Source organism: Chanos chanos, chromosome 8, assembly GCF_902362185.1.
Source record: "Chanos chanos chromosome 8, fChaCha1.1, whole genome shotgun sequence".
Classification (NCBI taxonomy): Eukaryota; Metazoa; Chordata; class Actinopteri; order Gonorynchiformes; family Chanidae; genus Chanos; species Chanos chanos.
This window is the reverse complement of record NC_044502.1, coordinates 35328420-35355537: the sequence shown is the minus strand read 5'-3', so window position 1 is coordinate 35355537 and position 27118 is coordinate 35328420. Positions and strand designations below refer to the sequence as shown.

At 38.2% G+C, this 27118-nt stretch overlaps 1 protein-coding gene across 1 annotated transcript in view; it reads right to left on the bottom strand.

The window, feature by feature from the left end:
- LOC115819637 (collagen alpha-1(VI) chain-like) overlaps positions 1-22070 on the bottom strand; it is a 28342-nt gene extending 6272 nt beyond the window's left edge. The window contains exons 1-19 of the mRNA XM_030783139.1: positions 22019-22070; positions 20471-20600; positions 17743-17949; positions 16433-16589; positions 14728-14838; positions 14570-14590; positions 14072-14116; positions 11526-11579; positions 11116-11166; positions 10999-11025; positions 10220-10264; positions 8924-8977; positions 8590-8631; positions 7607-7669; positions 7315-7377; positions 7054-7107; positions 3823-3885; positions 2990-3052; positions 2263-2325 (exon numbers count right to left, since the gene is read on the bottom strand). Of these exons, the coding sequence (XP_030638999.1) occupies positions 2263-2325; positions 2990-3052; positions 3823-3885; positions 7054-7107; positions 7315-7377; positions 7607-7669; positions 8590-8631; positions 8924-8977; positions 10220-10264; positions 10999-11025; positions 11116-11166; positions 11526-11579; positions 14072-14116; positions 14570-14590; positions 14728-14838; positions 16433-16589; positions 17743-17949; positions 20471-20600; positions 22019-22070 (1365 nt within the window). The remainder of the gene's footprint in view (positions 1-2262; positions 2326-2989; positions 3053-3822; positions 3886-7053; positions 7108-7314; positions 7378-7606; positions 7670-8589; positions 8632-8923; positions 8978-10219; positions 10265-10998; positions 11026-11115; positions 11167-11525; positions 11580-14071; positions 14117-14569; positions 14591-14727; positions 14839-16432; positions 16590-17742; positions 17950-20470; positions 20601-22018) is intronic.
- Between the last annotated feature and the right edge of the window lie 5048 nt (positions 22071-27118).

Sequence of the window (27118 nt, the reverse complement as noted above, 5' to 3'; positions counted from 1 at the left end):
TAGATTAGGAGAAGAATTGACAGAGATTTCTAATATTTCCAGAGGACAGACAATTAAACATTCAGTTTCCTGTCAGTGACTGGCAATCCTAGACCAGTCCACATGTGTTTGCCATTGTTTGGGGGTAAAACATCTTACATGTACTTTTTGTGTGGTCTTTCTGATTATCTTATCAAGCAATAATAATGGAATTCAAGCATTTTGAATTTACATTTAGGCCTGTCTGACTTGATTTCTGTACGAAATTTTACCTTTACTCCAGCTGCTCCTCTTAAACCAGGATAACCCTAATAATTTAAAGAAACACACATACACACACACACACACACACACACACACACACACACACACACACACACACATCATCATCATCATCAATGAATAGATGTGTCTGTTACATTTTATAGAGTTTGAAAACCAAACAAATTGCAATGATTTATCAGTTTGACACAAAGTTATTGTGTTTCCTGTGATGGTACTTAACATTAACCTCAAATTTATACTTGCCATAAAAAAAGTTTTTTTTGTTTGTTTGTTTTCTAAAGACAAATTCACAGAATTTCACAATACTTCCAAACAGCTGCTGTTGTTTCCTAAAATTTGTGAATGCAGGGCCAGTATACTAAAAGGAGTGATTCTTTTTTCTAAAAAGTGGATTTATTACAATCATAGGGTGCCCCAAGCAAGCCAGCCTTTGACCTTTTTTCTTTGGACCTTCTGTTTTTGGGAGTAGGTCAAATGACCTATTAAACCGCCCCCTGGCTATGCCCATAGAAGGTGACCAAATTTGCACATGTGGAATCACTTCTTACAAAGACAAGAAGGATTGATCTGGAAATGCTGTACAAAGTTTAAAGAAATCCCTTTCTTACTAAGTCATTTTTCTTACATCCTTTGAAATCATATGAAAAACAAATACCCGCAGTTCTTCCCCACAATGTCTGGACAAAACAAGACATTATACTGTTGCCAGGGTATACAGTTACAATATCCAAACTGGAGGGAAGTTGAACAGATTTTTCCTGAATCCAGCGGAGCCCCAATATTTTATAAGTAGTCAAAATAAGCCTTAACTGACCAAAATCAGCAAGATGCATGAGCCAAATGGCAGAAGTGTGTTAAATGTTGCTGTGAGTTAAATGTCTTGGAGATGACAAAGTGTTCCAGTTTACTCTTGATCCATTCCCTTTGAAAATCTAACTGAGAATAACCAGGAGCGTCTGGAAACAAGTAGAAAACCGTGAACCTGAAATCCTGGATATCCCAGTACTCCCTCACTTAGAGTTCCATCGTCACCCTAAAGGATTGAGATGAAGTGAAAAGCAGTTAGAAGTTTGTCATACTTCATTGTGCTGTATAGTACAACAGAGGATAATGGAATTAGCTGAAGAGAAGTGACACTTGTCTAAAATTAGTTCATTTAAGTCACGTTATATGTGTGTATGACTGGCATTGACAAACGCCTGGTTCCCTCTGTATGTCGGAGTCTTTCCCTTCTTATCCCTTTCCCTCCAGGCAGTGTCGCGGGGTGCAGTTAGGGCACACGTGTGTCACTCTTTTGAGCACCTCACTGATCCAAGTGCAGTGGTTTGCAGTGAGTCACAAAGTATAGTGTGAGATTGTGCGCTGTGGTGTGGTAAGTTGGTTACTTGCTCTCTCTCTTTATCTCTCACTCATCACTCCCTTATTGTGTCCTAGTATTCTGCCTTGCCTGTCTATCCTCTTGTTTTTCTATGCTTGATTGGTTTTATAGGGTATTTTATTGTGAACAGTAATAACAGATTTCTGCTCATTTTAATAAAACTGCTCTGTAAAAGCATTTGTACAACTGACCATCTTGACTTCTGGGTTTCATTTAAACCAGGGGTCTCAAACTCTGCTGTTTTTCTTGTAGACCGACTAAATAGAATCTCTGATTGGCTGAAGAGTGTCCATACCTGTTTTCAAGGTGAAAATCAACAGGTAACTAAGAGGGGAAAACAAAAATCAGCAGGACCCCGGCCCTCCAGGACTGGAGTTTGAGACCCCTGGTTTAAACTAAACTAAACTGTGAGTTGTGTGAGATGTGTGTGCGCGCTGTCATGTGTGAGTTTAGTTTAACGCATTATCGGGGTACATATGTCAACACATGTATTATGTGCACATTTAGAATAGAATAATTGGACAGATTATTCGCCTTTAATTTTCTTGAGTAATTCCTTATTGTGAACTGCTTCCATGTTCAGAATTAACCATGTAACAAGAGGTAGTGAAGTACAGTACCCTTTCACCAGCCGGACCTGGCCCTCCAGAGGGTCCTGGGAGTCCTTGGGAGCCCTTGACACCCTAGTAATGAGAAGTAGGTATAGGAAATGTCCAAAAAACACTAACTCAACTACCCAGAGCCTGTATATAGCATACTTATGGTTTAGAGGAGAGCCAGAAGTTTGGCTAGTACGATCAAGCCTTTACATTTGCATTTATATAGAGCACAAAATTTTTCTAATTCACTCATGTTCTATAGAGAAAATAAGGCTGGTGACCATAAAAATGACAAAGTCCATGGGGATGACCTTTTGGAGCGAACCCAAGCTCCACTCAAAATTAAAAGGATGCTTTCAAAGTGTCACTGTTAATATGGATTAAAGTGATTTTTGTAAGCAGTTTCTTTGTTTGTTTGTTTTGTTCACAGTCACAAAGAGCACACAGTTTTTACTTTTACAGATGTGCTTCTTGGAACAAATGAGTTCCACTGAAATGTCTCAAGGTCATTGCTTCCATACTGTAATGCCTCATGGAACGGATATTTTAGTTCAGCTGAACAACTGGCTGTACTCCTTAGTACTTCCAAAGAAAGTCACAGCATATGATACTCATGTGTTGAGTTTCTGTTCTTTCTGGAAATGTCGCAGTGTTCTGTGGAACCCTGGCTTGACAGAACCTGTACATGTATGTGAGTGTGTGTATGAATGTGTGTGAAATATAGAGAGAGGGAGATAGATGGTGGTACCTCAGATCCTCCAGGGCCTGGCTCTCCCTTATAACCCTTCAGACCAGACACCCCATTAAGACCCTGGAAAGCGACAAAGAATGCTCCCATGACTGTTCCAGTATATTTTTTCTTTAGATTACTTTATTCCCTAATTTAAAAATCATAAGAGAAAAAGTTAAGCTTCTTGCAAAAAGTAACTGCTTTAACTGCCAACAATGTGTTAATCGGTATAGGGATCCAAGTCTGACTTGAACTCTTTCTCTCTACATTACATATTTTACACACACACACACACACACACACACACACACACACACACACACACACACACACACACATATATATACATGTATACAAACACACATACATACATACATATGTCATTTTACAACCAGGAGGCAAAAACATCTTGTGGAATTTGAATGAAAAAATATTTCGTAAGAAAAAAATAGAGAATTAGTTGTTTTTCTGGCAATTTTCCATTTTCTCATTCACAAATACTAAATGAACATCAGACCATTTATTTGCATTTTTGTTACCGGTCCAGAGACACAAAACAATCAATTATTTTACACATATTTCTGTTTTTCAATACATGGCCATAAAATGAAAGTCAAATCAAACACTTGGAATGGGAAAACAAATTGAAAATAGTTCCAAGGAATGCAATGAACATTAGAATCAAAATAAGTCCAGCTCCTAATTTTCCAGTTCAGAGGGATAAACAGAATGAAGTGAAGGTAGACAGACCTGAAAACTAATAGCAGGACTTCATCAAGTAGTCCAAACCCAACTCATAACACTGTAAACTGCTGCTCTGCAAACAAGTAGGTTAGAGTGTGGCAGCTTACCCCTGTACCCATTTCTCCTTGTGGCCCCTCATAACCCTGAGCTCCAGCAGGCCCTGGATCCCCCTACAAAAGGGAGCAGGAAGAAATAGAGCAAGACCTTAATTAGCATCTTCTTTCTAGTGCAAGGCGACCCTAAATAGACTATGATCTGTGGACTGCAGTTAGCTTATACAGACAACTCATTTGGCCCATTGTGCTCTTTGCTAATTATGACATCAGTGCTATTACTGGCTAAAAATGAAAGAGCAGCATATGAAGTTATTATTCTCTCATTGAATCCAAGGTGCTTTATTTATATCCAGTATGAGGACTACGAAGCATGTAACTACCAAGGCTAGACAGTAAAGGGAGAGGATGTAATACTATTATGATCTTAAATTAAGATCAGGCAGCTATGGGCAAAATACATTTGACTGAAAAAGACAGAATGTAATGCAAAACATCAAAAATACGTTTAAACTTGTTTGCTACCAACGCAGATTTATTTTTTGTTTAAAAAAATAATCCGTGAAACGAGGTCAGGCTATACAGAGAGGGATGTGAAATTATTAAGAAATTACTCTCTAACCAGACTTTCCCCTTGCACTGAGTATTATCATTTCATTATTTATGGTCCATTTTTATTTTGTTTGGCCTACGGCTTTCCATTAAACTTCCATTTTGGCTCAAGAAGTAAAAAAATCTGGGCGGTCCTGCTGTAGCAGTACAAATCAACAAAGAAATCAACACACATCAACATACATCAACAAGCTATTCATTTGTCTGACACAGTCAATGCTCAGAGAGGCTGGTGTAGGCAGATGTAGTTGGTAAGGAAGTTTACGACACATGGGAACAAGGAAATCCCTGAGGATGTAGGTATCTGGAAACATTTGGATCAGCATTTAAGATGTAGGCATCTTGAAACATTTGGATCAGGTATCAGGTAACTGATACCTGATTTAAAGGCATCACCGCGCTTGTTTCATGCTATGTGACTGCATTGTCACCAACAATGAGACATCCAATGATCTTGTACCTTCTCTCCCTGGTCGCCTCTGGAGCCGGGTGACCCTCTCAGCCCTCTCTCTCCTCTTGCACCCTGACCAATCACACAATACTCATTTTAATTAAAAAAAAAAATCACATTTAATAGTTCACTATTCAGAGGAAACAGCCGCTACAATATCCCGGATCATATTCAAAAATGATTTTCAACTGTTATCACAGATTCACAAATTAAGGGCTGCCAAATTAACCCAATTACATAATCATTTCCCCAATAATTTACTTAATATTAACTTAAATATTTTATTATTAGGCATTCCATTTATGACATTACTAAACTGCGATTGTAATGGTTCATGCAAATGCTCGGACAACAATGTTGATTTTTCACATTTTTCTTGCAGATTACAGATGCAAAATACCATACCTGAGCACCAGGAGCTCCAGGAGCTCCAATATCGCCCTGTAAAAGAAAGTTTGGGTTTAAGCCTTCTTTTTCCAACAGTCTTTTGTAATATATTTAACTATTTAGACACAAAAGAACCACCAAAAAACGATCTTGACGTTCTAGATTGTACAGGGGCGTAACTAGCCGTGGGCAGGTAATGTGGTTGCACCGGGGCCCATGACAATTTGGGGCCTGTTAGCGTGGGCTACTATAATATATATAATATAATAATATGATTGTAGCGTCAACTGTGCAGTGTATTTCGCTGTTGCCGGTCATTTTGAAGCTACGTGCTTCAAAATACTTCTCCCATTCACTGTTGACATTATGTCACCATGCGTTCTGGTTAAGTGAGATGGGCCAGTGGCCTTTACTCGCACTGGGGCCGGGTGTTGGCTTGTTACGCCCCTGACACCATACTTGTACCACTGAGGAGTAACCTCTCAGTCAAAAATTTCAAAACTTTGAGTTTGACCACACCCAACAAATCAAGACAGCAAATCAAGAAAATAATATCGACAATGTCCCCAATCTTTAGAAATTATGAAAACTTCCAAACTTAGCTCAGCATACAAAGTTCTCCACAGTAATATTAAACAGCAACAAAATGTACATGTGGGATTGATAAAGCATACGCTGAAAAAAAGCTGCGGTCTGACAATGAAAAAACCTCAGGAATGTTATTCAAAACCATGTTTTTCATTTTTGAATTGCCTTGCACTCTTGTATATAAAACTCTTGAGGCTCATTTAATGTTGTTTCTTTTTTTAGTGTTATTTAATTCCACAACGACATATTATGTTACCTGATTATTATTTTGATTGTTACTGTTATGTAATAAGGTCCTCAACTGTCCTCAGCTACTAATACTGGAATGTTGAAGACTTCTTTCATTTAACTTGAGAAATAACTGGAGAAAAAAAGAAGCTTTGAGAGCATCACTGATCTTTCTCAGGAATAACTTTAATCACATTTCAACCTGGGAGGAAACTTTCAGTCTTGTGTCAGTCTTGTGTCCATTTTAATTTCTTGGTTGCAGCAGCAAAGATGTTATCTTTTAACTTCTTTTCATATTCCTTTATTTTTATTTTTCCTTAATATTTTGTGGTAAAACATACTCATTTTCCCAATCATACTTGCATCAAGGAATGTGGTAATATAGCTTTGATTCAACCCCCCCCCGCCCCTAATTCCGTATGAATATAACATCAGATGAGAGTAAGACAAAAAAAAGTCTTCAAGCTGCCCATTTAAGTTAACAAGCCTAAAGTTCAGATTTTGATCTAAAGGTCTCTGAACAAAAACGGAAAAAAACGGAATAATGACAGAGGTTTAAAGGCCAACTGTAGTACAGCTAATGGGGACTACTGCTATCCAGATGGGACATTAGTGAAATTCCTCAGCGTGTCTGTTTGATGTCTGCTGAAACTGTTTATTCCCCCAGTTTGATTAAAGCAGCAAAATCTGTGAGTGCTTGAAGATGTATTTACAAATAGCTCACAATGCAGGTGACATTCAGCTCTCCTTGAACACTTGGCCTCTCAGTAAATCTGAACTATATTTTGAAAGAAACCAGTCAATTTCATACGATTTCCACTGAAGTTACCTGGACCAATACCCCATATCTGACATCAGCCAACACTGGCCTGTCTTACAAATGTCAGATTAGATTCTTCAGTTTGATAACAAATTAGTAAAGGTAATTACTGAGCTTTTATTGGAGTAGTCCCATGCTGATCTCAAGTGAATTTATGCCTTGAAAATGAATAGATCATGCATGTGCAGTGGTAACTTACATCATCACCTCTATCTCCCTTGTTTCCAACTGGCCCCATAGGCCCAGGTTCTCCCTGAGAATGAAGAAGGATAGAAAAAGAAAATTTGGGGCAATAATATGTTCCAAATCATTTTCAGTGAAAAAAGCCTCCTGAAGATATGACTAGAGAGTAAAATTCTCAAAGCTGGGTTGAGATTTTGGCGGATATCCTACATTATCCTACTGCTCAGTATCCTACAGTATTAGTGACAGAACAGACAGTATTTAAAGAGATATGCACCTTGGGTCCAGTTGGACCTGACATGCCTGCCAGACCAAGATCTCCAGGTGGTCCAGCCTCTCCCTGAACAAACACAAGTGGCAAAACAATTAGAACACATATTTTGTGTTATCCGCAGAATTCTGAGGAACTAGAGAGAACCTCCCACACCAGTACACAGGTCACACATATACTATTTACATTTAAAACTTGAAACCAAACACCTTATATGTTAATCACATATGGATAAAATCTCAGAGTGAGTCACTCATGGAACTTTTGGAATTGCAGACAAAAGTCCTATTGGACCCACCTTTGGACCCATAGTCCCATAAGATCCCGGGTCACCTCTTAGTCCTGGGGAACCTTGCTGCCCCTATCAGACAGAGCAACAAGATATCCTACTTCATTCTATAAATACATATGATCCATCACATACTTATCCAACTTGAATATGTTGTCTGAGATATTATGTGTTTGGGAACAAGCAACAGCTGATCAGATGCAGCTTTCATGACATAATAAAATGTTTTTTGAAAGAATCCAAATGACCAGCCTAATTAAATGCAGTGGTCTGGTGATGTGAGTGTTTTTTAAACTTCTTAAACTTTAAAGTTCCAAAATCACTCAGGATGTGAAACAGTCCCTGCATCAGCTTAATTTTAAAAAATTCAGCTTCAGCATTTCATACACTATTTCTCTAACCTCCTTCTAAATAGTGTGAAGGATTACAGGGCCTGATAAATGTTATGCAGACCAGTTCTCATAGCCAAGATTTTTTTTTTTAGCCAAACATAGCTTAGATTCAAAACACATTGTCAAGCATGTACAGTATGCTCCAATCCCCTAAAGAGTGTCTGGAGTCTTGAGAAAGACAGAGACAGCACGATTCAGAGGAGCATTTCTTCTGGGGTGACTCTCACTCTCAGGCCATGACTCACAGAAAAATCATCAAACCATGGATTGAAGGAGGATTCCGCATCTAATGTTATTGCACTGTTTAAGAAGAGGAATGTATGAACGTGCTTATGTTAGTATGATGCCAAAAATGACACATTTCCATCAAAATTAAGGATGAAAACATTTCCACTAAAGTGGAATACACTAAGAACAGGCATGGTGTGTTCCTCTCTTGGAACATGTAGCAATTTATGAAACAAAGTGATCTACTGCATCTCTTGCCTCTGGCCGCCAAAAAAGTCTTGGCTCTAATTCAGTGCGGCTCAACTGGACAATGAGCAGATGTGCTCACAATATCAGACTTGTCAGAGTCATATGAGCCAGCATTTTTTATACCTCAAAAACAGAGCACAAGGCCAGAAAATGGGCAACATGGACCTGAAGGGGAAAGGGATGCAGAGGCAAAGACTGAGAAAATTAGCAGGGATAAGCCTAAAAAGAGGGGTAAGTAAACACAGTGTTTTGAGATTAAGGGCTGGTAGTCTGTTTCAGGAAGGCAGTACAAGTTTAGGCGAGATTTTGGTATGTGCTTTACCAGTAGGTGGGGCCAATGTTAGAAACGCAGTGATTAATTTGTGGGAGAAGGAGGAGAAAAACTGGGCCAGGAGTAACACATGACGAATGAGTGCAATTAACATTTTGTTTTTACTAGTTAGTGTAAAGTCCTTACCTCCACCCCCTCATCTCCTTTACATCCGGACAAGCCCACCATGCCTGTGTCCCCCTGTGCCGTAAGAGTAAAAGTAATGGGACACATGGAGTAGATATCAACAGAGTGTAAAAAAAAAAACAAAAATGAACAACTTTCAGGTTTAAAGATTTCTGTGTCAGTGTACACAGATGTTACAGAGTAACAGTTTATGGAGACTTTCTATAACCCAGATACAAAAACAAACAAGCACATATTTCCCATTGCTGGTAATTTAAACTGATGCTCCTTTCAAGCCTGTGCAAAAAAAAAAAAAAAAACACAACAGAGTCATGCAAAATGAGTGTGTAATTGTCCTAAGTACAGTTAGTGTCTGAGCCATGTTCTCTGTACACTTTTCCTCTTCCTTGTGAAAACAAGAAAAAGCAATTTTAGTAAGACTATAGTGTCTCTGCCTCTGATAAAACTGGAAAAATACATGGTAAATTAAGTGATGATGACTAACATTTGGTGATTATTTGCATGGGCTTATGTTAGCTATTATTCACTTACAAGCGTCAGAGAATACATAGTGTTCCTGCTAAATCAGCCTATCGGCAAACTGCAAAAAAATCTAACATAACCCAAAGTTATGGGCCTGGCTATTGTGACCAGTAATGTAAGTGAAAGGTTCTTCATTACATAAATTAATTTCCAACTAACGGTAAACTCTTTCTAAATGTTTTCTTGGGAGTGCCCAAAGTAGGGGTCCATTCTTCATAATGAATTGTTACATCTTACCAAAATTAGATGCATAAAATGGATTTAGTTCGTTCTTCTTATATAATTATACTGTGCTTAATTTATGATCAAATTTTATCTCCTCATAAAATAAAAAAATGAGAATAAGTTTAACATATTGTCATATTTGCTGGTTTGTCCTTCACGTAATGACTTGCCAGACCTCATGTGGAGATTGCATGTTCTCCCCGTGTTTGGGTGGGTTTCCTCCGGGTGCTCCGGTTCCCTCCCACCACAAAGACAGGTATGCTAGGATTAGCACTTCTATCAGTGACCTTGACTGGGGCACTGGCAAAAAGACCATGAGTTGGTCCCCGGGCACCTGCAGCTGCCCATTGCTCCTAGATCATAGTGTGTTTGTGTTCTCACTGTTCTAGTGTGTGTGTGCTCACTGGTGTTAGGATGGGTTAAATGCAGAGGCCACATTTCACTGCTCACTGCTCAGTGTGTGTGACCATTAAAAATATGTCAACACAAAAAATGTGTTCAGGAATAATATAATGTTTTACACAATGAAAATAATAAAGAAAAACAAACCATAACGCCATCTTTCCCATCGATGCCATCTTTTCCTTTCTCCCCCTGAAATACACAAGAACACAGAAAATCTAATTAACATGAGGAAAGAAGGAAAAACACAGAATTTTAAGACACAAATGGTTAAATTGTGCTAAAGTATATAACTGACCGACAGACTGCTTTTCTGACAGCACTGACTGACTGAATGAATGACTGAATGACTGATTGAATGAATGAATACATCAAACCTTTTGCCCCTTTTGTCCTCTTGGACCCTGTAAAACAAGTCAGTAAAAGAACAATATTTTTAAAATGTTGACATTCCATTCAGTTTATCAATAGATAAACTTTATTTAAGAACACGATCTGCATATTCTACATCTACAGATACAAGAACTCAGCAGTCATTACAAAGATTATTGTTAGGTCATGAGAAATTTCAGACCTTTTCTTTAGCCGGTTATTCTATCATCCAGAACCAAGATATCATCACAGTAATTCCGAGATATGCTTTTCATTGTGTCATGATGTGTTCACACAAGCTGTCTGCTTCACTCAGTCAAGTCTGTAACTTGTGCTGGAAAATTTGATAATTGGTCACAAACGCTGATACACCTGTGTTGATTACAGCTGTTCAAGACTGATGAGATGATATTAAAGCTGGTACTGGTACCTCAAGGGAGGATTAGCTGACAGATTGAATGCAGCATCGAGCAGCTGGTCAGAAATTTATTGTAACCCAAATCCGAAAAATAATTCACTTTGGATTATCTTCACCACAAACTGAAAAGACTTACTCTGTCTCCAGGAGGACCGCGATCACCCTGTAGATGAGGCATTTTATGATATTAGGGTCACATAACAGTATGGATGGATGTGCATGATGGCATTTTTTACGTGTAGACAAAGCTAACAATGACCTTCTCTCCTCTGTGTCCAGGTGGCCCCTGGTCACCTGTTGAACCCTGAAATAAAAACAAGATTAGATCAACATGCAATGGAAACAACATGCTTAATTTCCATTTTCATAAGGGTATTTTATCTGTCGGAAAATATCTAGCAAGGATCTTGCAAAACTGTGACGAGGATAAAACTTTGGACTGAGGCCATGTGCCTTGACTGATACAAGTAAGAAAACATCCCTAGGTCATGAACATGATGAGTCATGGCTGTAAATGTCTTTTCAAGTCTTTTTTTTTAGTCTGCTACAGACCAGACACCCTAAGAGAACACCAGACATCATAGGTCAGCACTGTAGGTGGCTCTGATGTGGAAAGAGCTAATTCCTGCTATGTGCTGTTATTCGACATGATGAAGAGCTCACCTTTGCTCCCAAACTTCCTGGTTTCCCAGCAACTCCTGGCCTTCCAGGGGTTCCCTGAATGAAACATAAAAATCAACTGTTTTGGGAACATTTATGTTTTTAGATTTAGAGCAATATGCTCATTTCATCTCCAAAAACAAATTCTCCTTTGGGTTGTTACATTTTTGAAAAAGGGTTAGAAAGAAAACAAGTAATTTTATACGTTTATTTATTTGATGTAAATTTGACCTCTCTAATTCAGCTTGCACTTATTGATGACATTTATGCATTTACTTAGCAGTCTTGTTTACAACAACTTACAAACATATTTTCTGTCTCAGTTTATACACCTGCAGAGCAACCTCCTGTTGAAGGGTCTTTCTTAAACAATCTGCCATCATGTTATTTTACAAGATACATCTGGCAAAATGTACAACATGCAGCGCAATAACTAAATTTTAACAGTGAAAGCTTTAATGTCATCAAAAATGTTGTTTCCATTTTTACAAGAATTAAGTGAGACCCTTTTAATGAAAACAAGATTCTGCAGGATTTGATAGGCTGACTGGAGATACACAAATTGCAGCATTCTTTTCAGTTGTGAAGAAATGAATGTGGGTTCTGCCTTTGGCAAATATTCTCATAACCTTCCTTGTATTTTTATATTTGACCTTAAGCATTATGGCTTGTATGGAAACACCTGCTTTCAGTATGCTTTGCACACTTCATTAATTCAAATGATTTTCCTTATATTGGCAGTTCCGGCAGTTTGTATTCAATAAATGAGCCTGAATTATCTCTCTTTACTGCCTTCAAGCCACTTTTGGCAGAAATGATCAACAAGATCAGTCATGTTACCAGAGGCTGCCATTTCTGTTTAGTGCCTATGACAGCCAAAGCACATAACCATTCTCTAGTCTGTTCAGCTTTACTAGAAGACATGATGTGTAAACAGCAGTTATCAAAACCAGCTCAAAGGCAGATTTAAATTTCACCTTTGTGACACCATAACTCACCATCAAGAGAGAAGGTAAAATGATTGTGACTTTTTCTTAATTCTTTTAGTAGAACATTACTCAACAGAGTGAAATCTGTCTCATTAATCATGGAGTCAAAAAATGACACAGATATCCAGTGATACTTTACAGCGGAGAAGTCCTCTCTGAAACTCTCTGATGTGTGGAAACATGTGTTACCACCATGAGGGTCTCATTAAGACATACTCAGTTGGTGGTCTGAGTGTTCTTTCACATTTTTTTTCAGAATGGTTGCTTACGCAAGAATGAACTTTACATTAGGAGAGCCAAGGCCATGCCCATGCCATATACCCAGTCTTAAATGTATACATATGGCATTACCTCATCAACAGAACGGGTTCATGTGATAAAGAGACTTAAGTGCTTGTGCATTCGTTTTTCTGCGTTCCAGCAATAAACACACACACACACACACACACACAAATTCTGAACTGGCAGCATGATGTTTAAAAACTCGTTTAAATGACCCGTCGGTGAAACTGGTCGAAATGATTGGAGTGGTCACATCTGTTATTTAGTGATATTTTGGCAAGTCATCAAGCTGCCATTGGATACTTTTAGTAATGACATAGCTTTGGTGATTTTGGGCAAGAATTAAGGTAGTGTTGCAAATGCACCGAGGAAGGGATACAAGAGAAGTGAAGGCCCTTTATAAAGCAGCTGAGACATAAAATCAACAACATCAGTCACACCTACACAGGTACGAAGACTCAAAGACTATGTCTAAAATACAGAAAGAAACCCAGTCTTACAAGTCCTTCGGAGTGACCGCAGAATAGTTCTGTGAACTTTTTTGTTAACGAGCTTTAAGTTCAGTGCCGATGGAGACATGGGCCCCCTATGTTTACATAACTCACCTCAAACAATCTATACAGAACGTGTGTGGGCCTAGAGAAACTCTGCATATTGTGACATTTTGGCTATTTATTTAGATTTCTGAAGACTTTAAACTATTCTGAACAATTTTTCAGATACGTTGACACTTTTTTTTTTACAACTTGTTATACTGTTTTGATTATAGACTGATTCTTTTCCTCACAGAAAGAAAATACAGATATATGGAGATGTCATTAAGATTGTGTCAGTTAACTAAGAGGAAGGTCTGGCTCCAGTCCAGCAGATGAAAATGATTATTGTTGTTGTGCATTATTATCATTCTTACTAGCCATTTTACCAGAATAAAACCTCAGTTACATCAGTATGGGTTCCCAAGGCCACCACAGTCTAGACATCTCAGCATTAAGATGACCCCTTCAGCTGAGTAGATACCTAAAGGGATATCCTTTTTACGGCTACTTCAATGGTTACTGATAATACATGAATAGGAAAGCAGCTGCTTGACTTAAAAAAAAATCCCTACGACTCTTTATTCTTAGCTATAGGCATATACGGATTATATCATAAAACCTTCATGTCCTCACCATTCCACACCTTCAGATTAAAGCATTAGATGTGGCACAAATCTATCCGAGCAACAGATGTGAAAGTATTAGAAAAGCTCTTGACAGATGCCAAATGAGGATACATTACCTCTTCTCCACCTTCTCCTGCAGATCCTGGTGGTCCAGGGGAAGCCTGTGGAGACACAATGCATTAAGAATGAATCATTCTGGTAGGTAAATAAAAATATCAGTACTCAGCTTTCTCCTAAAATAGCCCATTTACATGACTTAAAGTTAAAAGAAGAAAGAAAGAAAAAAAACTTACCTTGCAGTCATATGAACAGCACTGCAAATGAAAGTAATAGTTGATATTCGTCATAAATATTATAACTGATAGATATTATAAAGGTTACAATAAAAAGAACTTAGTAAATTTTAAAGACTTAAAGGTTAATTTAGGAATCATAAGGGTTCCAAACAACTTCTCAAACAAGACGTACTTTAAGAAAGCTATACTATGTGGAGAACAAACTATTTACGCAGAAAGGTATTGACAACATTATGGGAAAAGAATTCATACCCAACCCTTCAAATTTTATCAAATAATACTAAAACATCATTGTCATGCCAAAATCTGAAAACTCACCAAACCCTCGGAGTCATCATACTACATCATAGAAGCAAATTGAGAAAAATAAAAAAAAGAAAAGAGAATTTATTAAGCACCATGTCAGTTGACAACAGACTTTCAAGTGAGTCTTCTGTCTTTGAAAATGAAATGGATGAGGGATAAAGGCAACTTACTATTGTAGAGATAATGGTATCGATGGTTTTGACCATTGATGGGTTACCGGCGTTGGCAGACAGGTTGTATTTGTAGGTAACATCTGTTGCTATGGCATCAAGTGTGCTATCCTGAGAATGTGAAGGAGGTTGTGTTCATCTGAGACCCCAAAGATTGCAATAAGATCCATACTTTATATCTGTTAAGGGGTGTGCCTGTAGCCCAGTTCCCTACTGGGAAACCTTCAAAATGAATAGCAAATGCTATCGAATAACAGAAAACAAAAAATCATTTAGTCCTCTCTGGTGGGTGTGTGTGTGTGTGTGTGTGTGTGTGTGTATGGCCAGCCTGCTAGGGTAGCAGCAGATCAGCTCAGCACTGTTGTTGGACTGAATGCATTGTATACTGAAGTACCACAACAAAGTAGGGTGATATTTACCAAACATTCATAAAAAATTACCATTCATTAATAAATCAACTTTCATAATGAAGTTAGTACTATCAAAGCCCTGCAAATACTTGGGATTAGATCAAACTACACTGACCAAAATCGCCTGCAATTTATGACCATATCCTGTACAGAGTAGCATACCAGGAGGGAATCTGGGGTGTCAGAGTATCATGTGTTTATCTCCAAAATCCAAACTTTCTAAGAGCAACATAAACACAGAGACACAACACTCACTCTCACTTATTCATTATCTAAGCCGCTTATCCTACTTAGCATCGCGGGGGGCCTATCCCAGCATTCATTGTGCGAAAGGTGGGTAAACACCCGCCAGTCCATCGCAGCAGAGTCACAACAGCTGATATAGATTTTATTTGGCACGTTCTAAAATGTCTAAATTTAATTTTAAAGCCTTCCTGATAGGCCGCATGGTAGATGGTACTACACTACCTTTTCCCACTCCTCAAGCGCATTGTTTATGAGCAGAGTTGAGAACATCTGGAATGATTCATCATATTCTAAATATTCAGCTGAAAAATCTTTGTTCTTGTGTTTATCCTAATAGTGCTGTAGTTAACTGTATACGTTTTCTTCAGCTTTGCATTTTATACGCATTCCCTTATCAGCTCAGATCAAAAGTTTCCCGGCGTGTTTATAAACACAGTCTCTCGTCTGCTAGTTTAGGGTTCCAAAATGCAAGGGGTGGGGCTAGTGGTGTTGATGGTTGGTGTGTCAGTGTGCTTAGTGTCGATATCCCATGAGAATTTATCATGTTTTTTTAAAACTGGTCTGTTTGTTCAGTGTCCTTACGTTAGGTGGTGTGGTGATGGTGATGGTGGTGGGGGTAGCGGTGGTGATCTGTACTTATTTTACAGCTACTGCCGTCAAACATAAGGGATAAGACACATATGATATAAATGATAACTACCAAGTTATCAGATTTACATCTAAAAATAGGCTTTTTTTTTGGTTTGTTTTGAGCTACCTCTGCTTTAAACTTCACTACTTCTGGGCTTTATCTCTGTACAAACACAAACATAAATAGTTTTATCATCCAAACAAATACAGATACAAATACACATAGTGGCCCTGCTGCACACCCCGGTACATTTAGATACCAAAGCTGACTTATTTTGTTGACTGTACAAGTGCTAAGAATCCAAAAGTAGGCTTTACACTATTTTTGTGCAAGCAGAAAGCAGCCATTTTGCTATCCCTTGAGAGTAAGATGAAAAGCATGAAGAAAGAAAGAGAGAACGTGTACTTTAACACATTACCATATGATCAGGTGAGATAGCAACACCAAAAATCTTTATGTCCAATCCTCTAGCCTCAGACACAGCGTAGCTTACACCACCACATGGCTCTTTAAAACCATCAATTGAATGGCCATCTGTCACCACAACCATGTACTTGTTGCCATGGAGTGGAGATCTAGAGTGTTAAATAGGAGAGAGCAAAACAATGTGGCTGAGAATACACGGGTCTTTTTTCATACTCACAAATCATTCTTGGCATAGAATGTTCAACAAGGAGAAAATATTTCTAACAGTCGAAGTCTGACCAAACTATAACAGAAAGAGAACACTTTTTATCCCAACTGAAATGGATTGAAATTAGTTATGTACAAATGAACCTAACCTAAGGTCAGTGTTGGCAGGTATGGCAGCATGATCCCAGCTTTAATGTACATGTGTGACAATGTCAGAGTGCCTTTGGGAGGAAGTGGTTTGACCACCCAGTTAAGCAGATCATTCTGAGGAACAGCTTCAGAACTTTCACTGACAGAGTAACATGAAACTCAACATATAGTGGTTGTGTATGATGTATGTAAACGTCATTGTAGAGATAACTGTCATGGTCCAGCCCTTCTCTTCCAGGTCCTAATCCATGTTTTCCTTGTGTCCTGTCATCATGTCTTGTCTGTCTGTTCAAGGTTGCTCCGGTCCATGTTTTACCCTGTTTCCTGCCTGGTTCCTGCTCACCTGCTGCCACCTTATCAGCCACTGCATTTAAGCCCTGTCTGTTTCCCCACTAGCTTGCCAGATCATCTTGCCATATTCATGATTACTTTGTTGGTTTGCCTTGCTCATTTTGCTCTTGACCTAGCCCGTTCCTGGATTTGTGATTTTGTCTTGTGTTTTTGTTACCTCAGTTTGGTTCTGGTGCCTCTGTATTGTGTTTTTTGACCTCTGCCTGATTTTTGGATTGTGTTTTTGCCTAGTGTTTTTTGGAACCTCTGCCTGGTTTTTCTGACTCTCTGTGCCAGATTTTCTCTGCCTGTTTTTGACTACCGCTTTTCTTTCTGTCCGCCGGTACCGTCATTGTGATTTTGTCTTTTGGATTTTTTTTAGAAAGTAAGGATTTCATTAAACATCTGTTTAGTAACGTTCTGTCCTCTGGGTCTGCTTTTGGGTCCTCACTCTACCAGGCCTCACTGGCCCTAACAATAACGTTGTATTATAATACAACAATATTACAATATGATATGATATTGTTTACTATGACCTCTGAGCAAGCTACATGTGTAGATATTTTATGGATCTATAAGATTATATGCTTTTGATTGGGTAGATGACTGACTCACCCCGTCATGAGCTGCCCTATTGCCACCGAGATGGCACAGTCAGTGTGGGTGCCCTTGCCAATGTAACGGATGTCCTGGATGGCTTTTCTTAGCTGGGCTTTGCCCCCGGCCTCACTGATACTAATAAGTTCACTCATAATCTTCACCTCATCGCTGTAGTGTAGGACTCCCATGTTCCATGTCAGGTAACGGTCACAATGATAGTATCTGTGTGTACAAGAGAGCATGTGTGTATGCAAATGGTATACATACAATCACATGTTAATCAGACAAAAATTCATTCAATACCATTTATAAGGTATATCTTTAAGTAAACGCAATACTAACCTTGAGTCTATGAAGTGCCAAACCAAAAAATCTAATATCAAAATACAAAATCAAACTGTTTAATACCAAAACATATCTAAAATGAAAAATGAGAACAATACACATCACAGTTTCAACCAAACTTTTGTTTTTGTTTTTTTCTAACATACATTAGTATCTCAAGGAATGATCAAGAATCTACATGTGCATAACACATTGAATGAGAACTGCATCAATCACTTTATCAATTTGTTTTCACGCTTATGCCTTTTCACATCCTGTTCAGGCTCATACCAATGCCTGCAAGGTATATAAATCCACACACACCCCAAAAATCAAAAATAGTGAAACAAGTCAGTCACTAAAAATCCAGAATAATTCCATGGAAACACGTTCCATAGAATCAGTATGAGGGCAGGAGAGAGGGGCCAAAATAAAGATAAAAAAAAAAAAAACCCACAGGATTACACACAACAAAGGACCACACTCTTCCAGTGAATTTCAGAGGACTCATAATAAGAAACATATGTCTTTGGTTTTATCCCTCGCAGTATTACTTACAGATGCTCCTTGCTTTAAATACAACAACACAAGTAATACCGCATGAAACAAAACTTCACACTTTTATGTTGTTTTTTTAAGTATATGCCTATAACTGTCCCATCAAAGTCAAGTGCTTCTGGCAATTCACTGAAACAAATCAAATTTAGCACCAGAACCTGTTACATAAATGTACAGATTCGGATATACTGTCATTATCATCATCTATTATCTTAAAGACATTATGTTTCAATTGGTTAGGAATGTACTCCTGAAAGCAGTATCCAAAGCACTGACTGAGTGATTTCAGCATGATACATTCACTTCAGGTCTGCATGCCTGGACATGAACGAGAATAAACCAAAGCTACTTTCAATAAAAACATGTGGCATATGTATACATTCACTTAAGAGCACACCCCCATGCTCACAGAAACACATATGATTCATGCAAACACAAAATATACACAAGCCATTTAGACAGGAAGTTTTAAAAATGAAAAAGAAAAAAGAAGGTAGGATTTAAACATGAATTTTTTTAAGTTAACAAGAATCTGCTCACTGCATTTGCGATGATTTTATACTACATTAACACTTTAGATTCATATCATTAAAAAAACAAAACAAAACATCAAAACTGTTATTAACACCCCCTACCCCTCAATCTACATTAGTGCAACAGCCTTAGAAAAGAGCAGGGCTTTGGCATCAAATGCTCTGAGACTGTAACTCATTCCTCTTCCCTAGTCTCTTTCCTTGATAAGGGCATCTAAAATATGACTAAAAAGATGTCATGTCAGTGACCATACATAAAATCTGAAGGTACTGATGGTTGATCACATAAGGCTTTGTTTAGACAGCTTACTGAACCCATGTCTTTCTAAAAATAAGAGCAGGGTAAACAACAGCCAGACAGCATGCAGAGCACTAAAACCAAGGTCATGTCCTGATGTATGACACAGCACAGACATTTTCAGATCAGACCCAGATTCAAATAAGCTATCACAGAGACTGCTACTCACACATTACCTTTATCTTAACCCCTTGCCTTTAAATATTTCAATGTTAAATCTAAATATTTGTTTAAATATCAATCGTTTAGCATAGTACTGACTGAACTGCTGTGGAATTGCATTCTTTCAGCCCCACCTGCATTATATTATCTTGAGACCACTACAAGAGAATATATTTTAATCCTATTAACAGCCACACCAATCTCTTCTCCTGTAACATTCTGTCCTTTTTAAGATTTGAAATGTCACTGTTATTCCACTACTTGATTATAGAACATCAGCTTCATATATTTGTACAATGTAAAAGCAATGTAAGCAGTAAGATTTTGTAACATAGCAAATACTGAGGTTCAGTCAGAGATATGTTGCATCAGTGTTTTGGTCTCTATTTAAAGAGTGGATACATTTTTACACAGAGATCCACAGTGGATGCACAGTGAATCATACATTGTGCATGCATTGCTTGTAATTAAGCCTGTTTGACTGGGACGAGAAGTAAATCTTTGCCTTGTCTGTTTTTGAAAGGCTGACTTTTGGATTTCATGTTTTAACAGCTATGTGGCAGCTTTTTAGCCATCTGTTATCACTTTAATCCTCAATGAACATGGTGGAACTAATAGAGTAAACAACAAATCCTGCAATGAGCAGCCTGTAAACACTAATGGACCAATTTTGACAAGGAAATGTTTTCATTTATCAGATAAAAAGACTACCTTAGACTCCTGTTTCCACCATGCTGTGTTTTTTAAGACAGTAAACAAGACTTCTTTTCAGTATCAGGAACTCTGATGACATAAGAATTTATCACAAATTTGAGAAAAACACATTTTGTGAAGTAAAAGAGCTAGTAGTGATGAGTAGGTTACAAACCTCTGATTGAGTTGGTCCACAAAGGTCAAGGCAAACTGCTTGATCATATCTACTAAATATCCATAGGGCTGAGCTCTCAAGGCCACACTCTCAGACGTGTCCAAGACGACATATATATCAACTGGGCAATCTGAGGAAATTCAACGGGAGCAGCAGAACAGATGAAAGTATTAAATCATTAAGGTGAGAACCCTTCTGAGCAGTATTAAAACAAATGGACAACAGAAATATTGATCTTGGCTGACAGTACAGATCTTATGTATGGGTCTGAACCAACACTTTGCATGACAAACAAGGCAGAGACTTAGATCTCAAGATACCCAAGGCCTCTCATGAGAAAAACCATCCAGTTCTTTGAATATTAAAAACAGGTTTTGCGCTGTGCTGTTTTTAGCACTGATGTTTTGACTTGTGCATGGTAATAATGCATTCACAGTCTCAGAGAGCTTCCAAAGAACTGTGAACTAGAAAAAAAATTCTGAAATCTGATTTCCCTCAACGTTTTTGGCTTCATCATTAGTATTGAGGGAAATCAAAGATAAGATCAACTGAAACCTTTTAAAACAATGATGCAAGTAGAGGTAAATGTAACCCTTCATGACCACTTGAGTAAGTTCTCACATGTGGTATATAAGAAGAGATGTGGCCAACAGGAAAAAGGTAGGCTTTGGGAACAAAGATAATTGTGAATTTGAAGAAGTAACCAGAGGAATGTGACAATATCTAAGCGAGTAAAAAACAGATTTTTCTTTGGTGATACGGGTCCGTTTATGTGCAGAGAATGTTAAAAAAGAAAAGAAAAAAAAAAAAGAACAAATTCGTCTAGATTTTATGTAGATATTTGGAACGTAATAATTCATTATTACACGTCGGGAACGCTCAGATGGATGACAAGGTTGGATCAATTTAGAATTTACTGTTCAAGCCCAAAGTAGCTGATTTCAAGATACATTTGTTTTACACCGATAACCGGGTCAGTGTAGGTCTAAGAAACGTATATCGCCTCCCATCATACCTAAACATACAACGATACATAGAATCATATGAAATGAGCTGTAACCACATTTCTGTTTTATACACACACACACACACACACACACACACACACACACACGTTTCTATATCCTATACATATAGACGTATGAGTTTTCATACCACGATAGTTTCCCAAATCCTTGTGGCACTTTTGTATTCCTTGAGACCACGCGTAGTGGACAAATGTGAGCATGAGGATAGCGCTGATAAAATTCATTGTGGAGGTTCTTGCTTCGGAAAAAAAAGGAATAAATCTTATTCATTTAAGTTTCGCTCTATTCACCGATTAAGAGCTTCATCGCGTCTATGATCTCATTTATTTTTTGTATTACTCCCTGTCTCTGCAACCAGTCGTTTTTACCACTACGATGATATAGTTGAAACTTGTTTACTGATATGATAATAATGGAAAGTAAAGTGAGTTGACATTAATCCCTCATTTAACCGTTGAAACCAGGTGAGCTTTTCGCTGTACTGTTCTACTTCCATAGTGCTGAAGAAGGTGTGGCTCACCTGCTATTAACACCTCCCAGCCTAGTGTGCGACAAATGACCTTTTCAAACATGATGCCGTGCATGAGAGAATGTAGCCTTGTAGTAACGACAGCGTGCAAAAAATCTTAATCAGTTATGGAATATGGAAAATTTGACTCTGGAAAGTAACCTGTTTGTGATACCTCAGATGTGGGGAGAGTAGTTAAACAGTAAAAGAAAGTAAAAATTAAATAGTAAAAGAATGATCTTTTTATGATTAACAGTTAATACAGTTTAAATTATTGTTCTCTAACTGGATAAAATAGACACCTAACGTCAAAATCTGGTCCAAACTGATTTACAACAGAACAGACAAACCTGCTAAACCTGGAGAAGCAAGCCAAATCTTCACTGAGCATTTTTTTTCAAAGACAAACTCTCTTAAATATTGGGCTGATGCCTTTACATCATGTAGTTGCCACTGTTGTGAATGTCATGCGAGAACTAACTATTTAAAAATGTAAAATGACCAAGATTAAAGAATCATATTTAATAGTAAAAACCTGCTTGATGTATGAACAAAATGTGAATAATTAATCGCATCTTCAGTAAGATTATGCAGAATTATACAAAGGCCTTTTCGTAGTTACTGTCACAGAATCACCAACTGGCAGGACGCAAGTGCGGAATGGCAGAGTTTATTAACAAACTTATTGAAAAAAACACAACCCAGACCAGAAGTATCCATGAAAACACGGCACTGCAATAAGTAAATAACTAACAGAACTTCGTGTTGCTAACAAACAAGAGAATACAAGATAGGCACAAACAAATCAGGTTGGTAACTAGAGCCGCTCGGAATACACGTACAGCAAGTGTAGACTTCGCAGTATGAAAACAGAGAGGTTTAAGTAAGGGAGTGAATGAGGGCACGAAAGTGAAGACAGGTGCGGGAGATGAGTGAACAGACCGGTGATTACAAAACCGGCGACGCTGATGGCTGAATGGCTGAAGTCGGCGGGGGAGGAGATGAGCTCGTTACAGTTACTTAATATGATCAACACAGATCAGTGGTCTATGGCTACATTCATTATATATACATATATATATATATATACAGCAGGGTAGGATAAAACGAATGGTATACATTGAAGGAAGTTCTAAGGAGGATGACTTAAAACAACAGAGAATATTCATATTATTCATTCTGAGCTCCACTCACTGAAATGAGCTGCCACATAATTTGTTCTAATAGAAGCTCTTTCTCCATGTTTGAACACATTACATATAAGCGGAGACCCCACCCTTATCAGTAGGGTGAATTTTGATCTGTTCTGCAAATATTTGGTTCTGTTTGTTTCATGCATTTACACACTATTTTCTCTGTCAAGTAAACAAGCTTAAGGACACCAGCTTATGACAGGTGCTGTCTAGAACACAAAAAGGAAGAAGAGCTGAACAGATGATAGATGAGTGAGGCTGAATAAACATGTAAATGTCCTGTTTTTAAACTTAAACAGAGGAACATGCCCTTCCACCTCCACTTAAGGAATAAAAAGAGTCCAGAAGCTTGATGACCTGTTTAGCTTCTCACTCACAATACTAGAATTGAATGTATATCTCTGTAACCAAACATTAGCAATGACAGTTTGAAAAATGCTGTAAAAAATGATGTAACAAAAAATGTGGACCACTGAGCAGTGGATGAAAGTAAGTAGAAATTATTCTAATGAGTGTTGTTTTAGTCATTTTCATACATCTGAATAGGCATGTGCTTGGAAGAGTTCAAGAATACTTTCATTGCATATTACCTTTCATTGCAAACAGGGTGGATAATCAGTCAAAGCATACACAGCCATTTACTGGTAGTCACTGCTTCCAATTATTGCTTTGCATGACAGATGAACAGTCAAGGGATATGACCCCAGGTTACAAAATCAGGTGTACCTAGTGATAGAAACACTGTGTCCTCCAGATGTTCCCATTTTGATATAACATAGTGATGATATAACATAGTGATGCACACCACTAAACAGTTTCAGCACTGGATCCATGGACTGCAGATTAAATTCAGATGCCTTCTGTGACCTCCCCAGTCAACAAAATTGAACATCACTGATCCTTTATAGAACATGAAGTGCAGACTGTGAAGTAGCTCTCCATGTCCCTCATTTCTCAAAGAACTGGAATATCTTTCTGAAGACTGATTTCATATTCCACTACACACAGTTCAGATGTTGTATAACAATATTCCAAGAAGGATAAAGACTGTTTCTAAGACAAATGGTGGCCCAACTCTTTATTAATACGTAGATGGATAGTTGTATATTATTTAGTCTTTCCATTATTCTGCCCACTCACTTCAGCTTTGCCTTTGGATGTAACAAGAAAAATTTAATCATTTAGAGGAGCTTGCTAATTGCACTGGAAGATGTCTAACATGCTAGTCTACAAAAATTTCAAAAGTTCTCCAAGGAGAAAAAAATAGTTATGAATAACAGAAAAAGTTACACAGCAACTCCAAGACTGAGACAGAAAGTAACACTTCTTGGAAGTCTCTCTAAAAAAGAGCATCTGCAAAAAATTACAGTCGCGAAGATTGCTGTAACGGTTAACCATAACTGTCTTAAGAGGGATTTGGGCCACTATGGGTTACCAAAAATCACAATGTCCCTTTGCAAGTTGATTACAACTCGGAGATACAGCATCTGTCTTTCATGAGAAATTCAACCTTTCAATGTTTTTTTAAGGGGGAAGGACCCTGTCAGATATCAGTCTAGAGACTTTCTTAGGTTTTCAACTAGGTTGAGATCTGGGCAATGAGAAAATCATGACATATGGCTTACATTGTAATCAAGCTGTTCAGTGACCACTTTTATTGAGTGAATGAGGGCCTTTTCATCCTCAGAGAGACCACAACAATTAAGACAAAAATGCTTTTTTATTGGTAGCAATGCAGTGTGGATGAATGGCTTTGTATTCACTGCTATTCACGCCCACCTCTACTGGGTAGAACGAACCTAAAAAATGTCAAGAAAATGCTTCCCACACATTAGTAGAGCAGCCAGAACCCCTCACTACTGGAGACATCTTTCAGCTCATGCTTCATGTGCGCTTGTCTGCAAAGGAGACAATAACCTATCTAACCATGACATTTTATCACTGCTCAATACCTGTATTCTTTGTACTACTTAATGTAACGTCCCAGATGTATGTACTTTCCACCACGGTGGGTCTCATCTGATTTTCTCTCCTCAAAATTCCATGCAAATGTCACTTTGATCACTGTAACCTTTGGGACTCACTAAAGCTGTACAGTCTTCATGACTGTAGGTCCAGCAAAATGTGCTGCAGGATCACACTTCTTTCAAAGTCACTCACATCTCCTCCACGGTGCGTTGTAACAAACAATTTAGACTGATCATTATTTTTTATACCGCTGTTGAACATGACAGGATAGTAACTGGTTAATTGATCCCGCATCCACATCTGTACAGAAACACTTGCTTTTGATATGTTTTGTGTTCTTCATTCACTTGAGTATTTCCTTTGTACTGGCAGTTAGCTGTACTGCAAGCTTTAAATCACTTTCAGGCATGCAGCTATCTTTATTTCATGGTAGGAATTGGGCATACCATCTACTGTAAAATCCTTAGTGCATGGCTAAATGAACTGTAAACTCTGTTGAATTAGGCCCTAACTTGAATTAAATTAAGTGTCAGTTTTTGTTTTTCATTAGAGGTTTTTTTGCTGCCAGAGTCTGGCTGGGGGCAGAGGGAATTTCTTCCATCTATTGTAATCTAAAATCTTATAAATCATCGGCTATAATGTAAAAGTAAACTCCCATTTTTGTTTCCCCTTTCTCTCTCTTTCACCCATGCACACGCACATGCACGCGCGCGCACACGCGCACACACACACACACACACACACACACACACACACACAGTCAGGGGGTTAACCTTGTTCAAGGCGAGCTTTAGGTCCTCTGACAGGCTAGAACTTGTCAAATTCAGTGCAAGCCCCAGAGCTTAGAATGAGTGAAGGTGTGAGGTGTGAAGGGGATGATATGAGGGTAGGTTTCTAGCTTTTTTTTTTTTTTTTTGCTGGCTTCTTCATTGGGCACACCTTGGGCATATTTTCTGCTCTAATGCATTTTCTGGTTGAAGCAAGTTCTCTGTCAAGCTGTACACTAAAATTCAAGCGTGCAAATTCATCTCCCCTTGAACACTCTGTCCAGTCTTGTTTTTCTTGGAGTGTAAAAGGATTCTTCTCCGTTGCCTCTTGCACATTCAAATTTGCTCTGAGTGGTAGATGCTCTCACTTTCAACAGATCAACCATATAAGCATCATGTTTCTCAAAATGCCTGCCTACAGGCAAGCAACACTGCTCAATATTCTGTTCTTCTTGTTATTTTATCAAACCTATGCAAATACTTTGTACAGAACGTCATGCTCTTCTTTGCACGCTACTGAGTCATACCTTTTGCAATCAGTGTAATGGCAAGTACACTGAGGGAGTGAAGGAATTGAGTGAAAGCAGCACAGACACAGAGGATTGCGAAAGTGTCATGTCTTTAGGCAGAGCCCCAGAATTTATGGTAAGGAGAGGGGGGAGGGGGCAAAACCTTAGCAGTGGACCTAATATGTCCTTATCTTTATCCCAATGCATGTTGTAGTGGAATAACTGCCCATTCAAAACTGAGCAAACAGACCTGTTAGCAGTCTCCTCACTTCCAAGGCTGAACACAAATTAAATGTCAAATTTCATCTGTGAATCTTCATTTTGGCCAAGCTCAGTAGTGCTCAAGGTGTTCTAACATTTATTTCTTGGCATGGCTTTCTTTCATGGCTCCACTGGATTACATTTAAATATTAGTGTTTCTCTACTACTGGTGAAGTAGGATGTTTTCCAGTGGCATATCCAATCAGGAATGTGTCAGCTTCTACTGATAAATGTGTATCAGCGTGTACTTTTTGCATGTCTGACTAAATGAAGATCACTCCTTTACACAGGAGGGGATGCTTGAGGTGATGCTTGGTTACCACCATTTGGCAAGTTCATATTTGGCTGAAGTCTCCCTCCACACAGATAAATGACAGCTGCTTGGCAATATTATGAAGAATTTTTTTCTGCCTA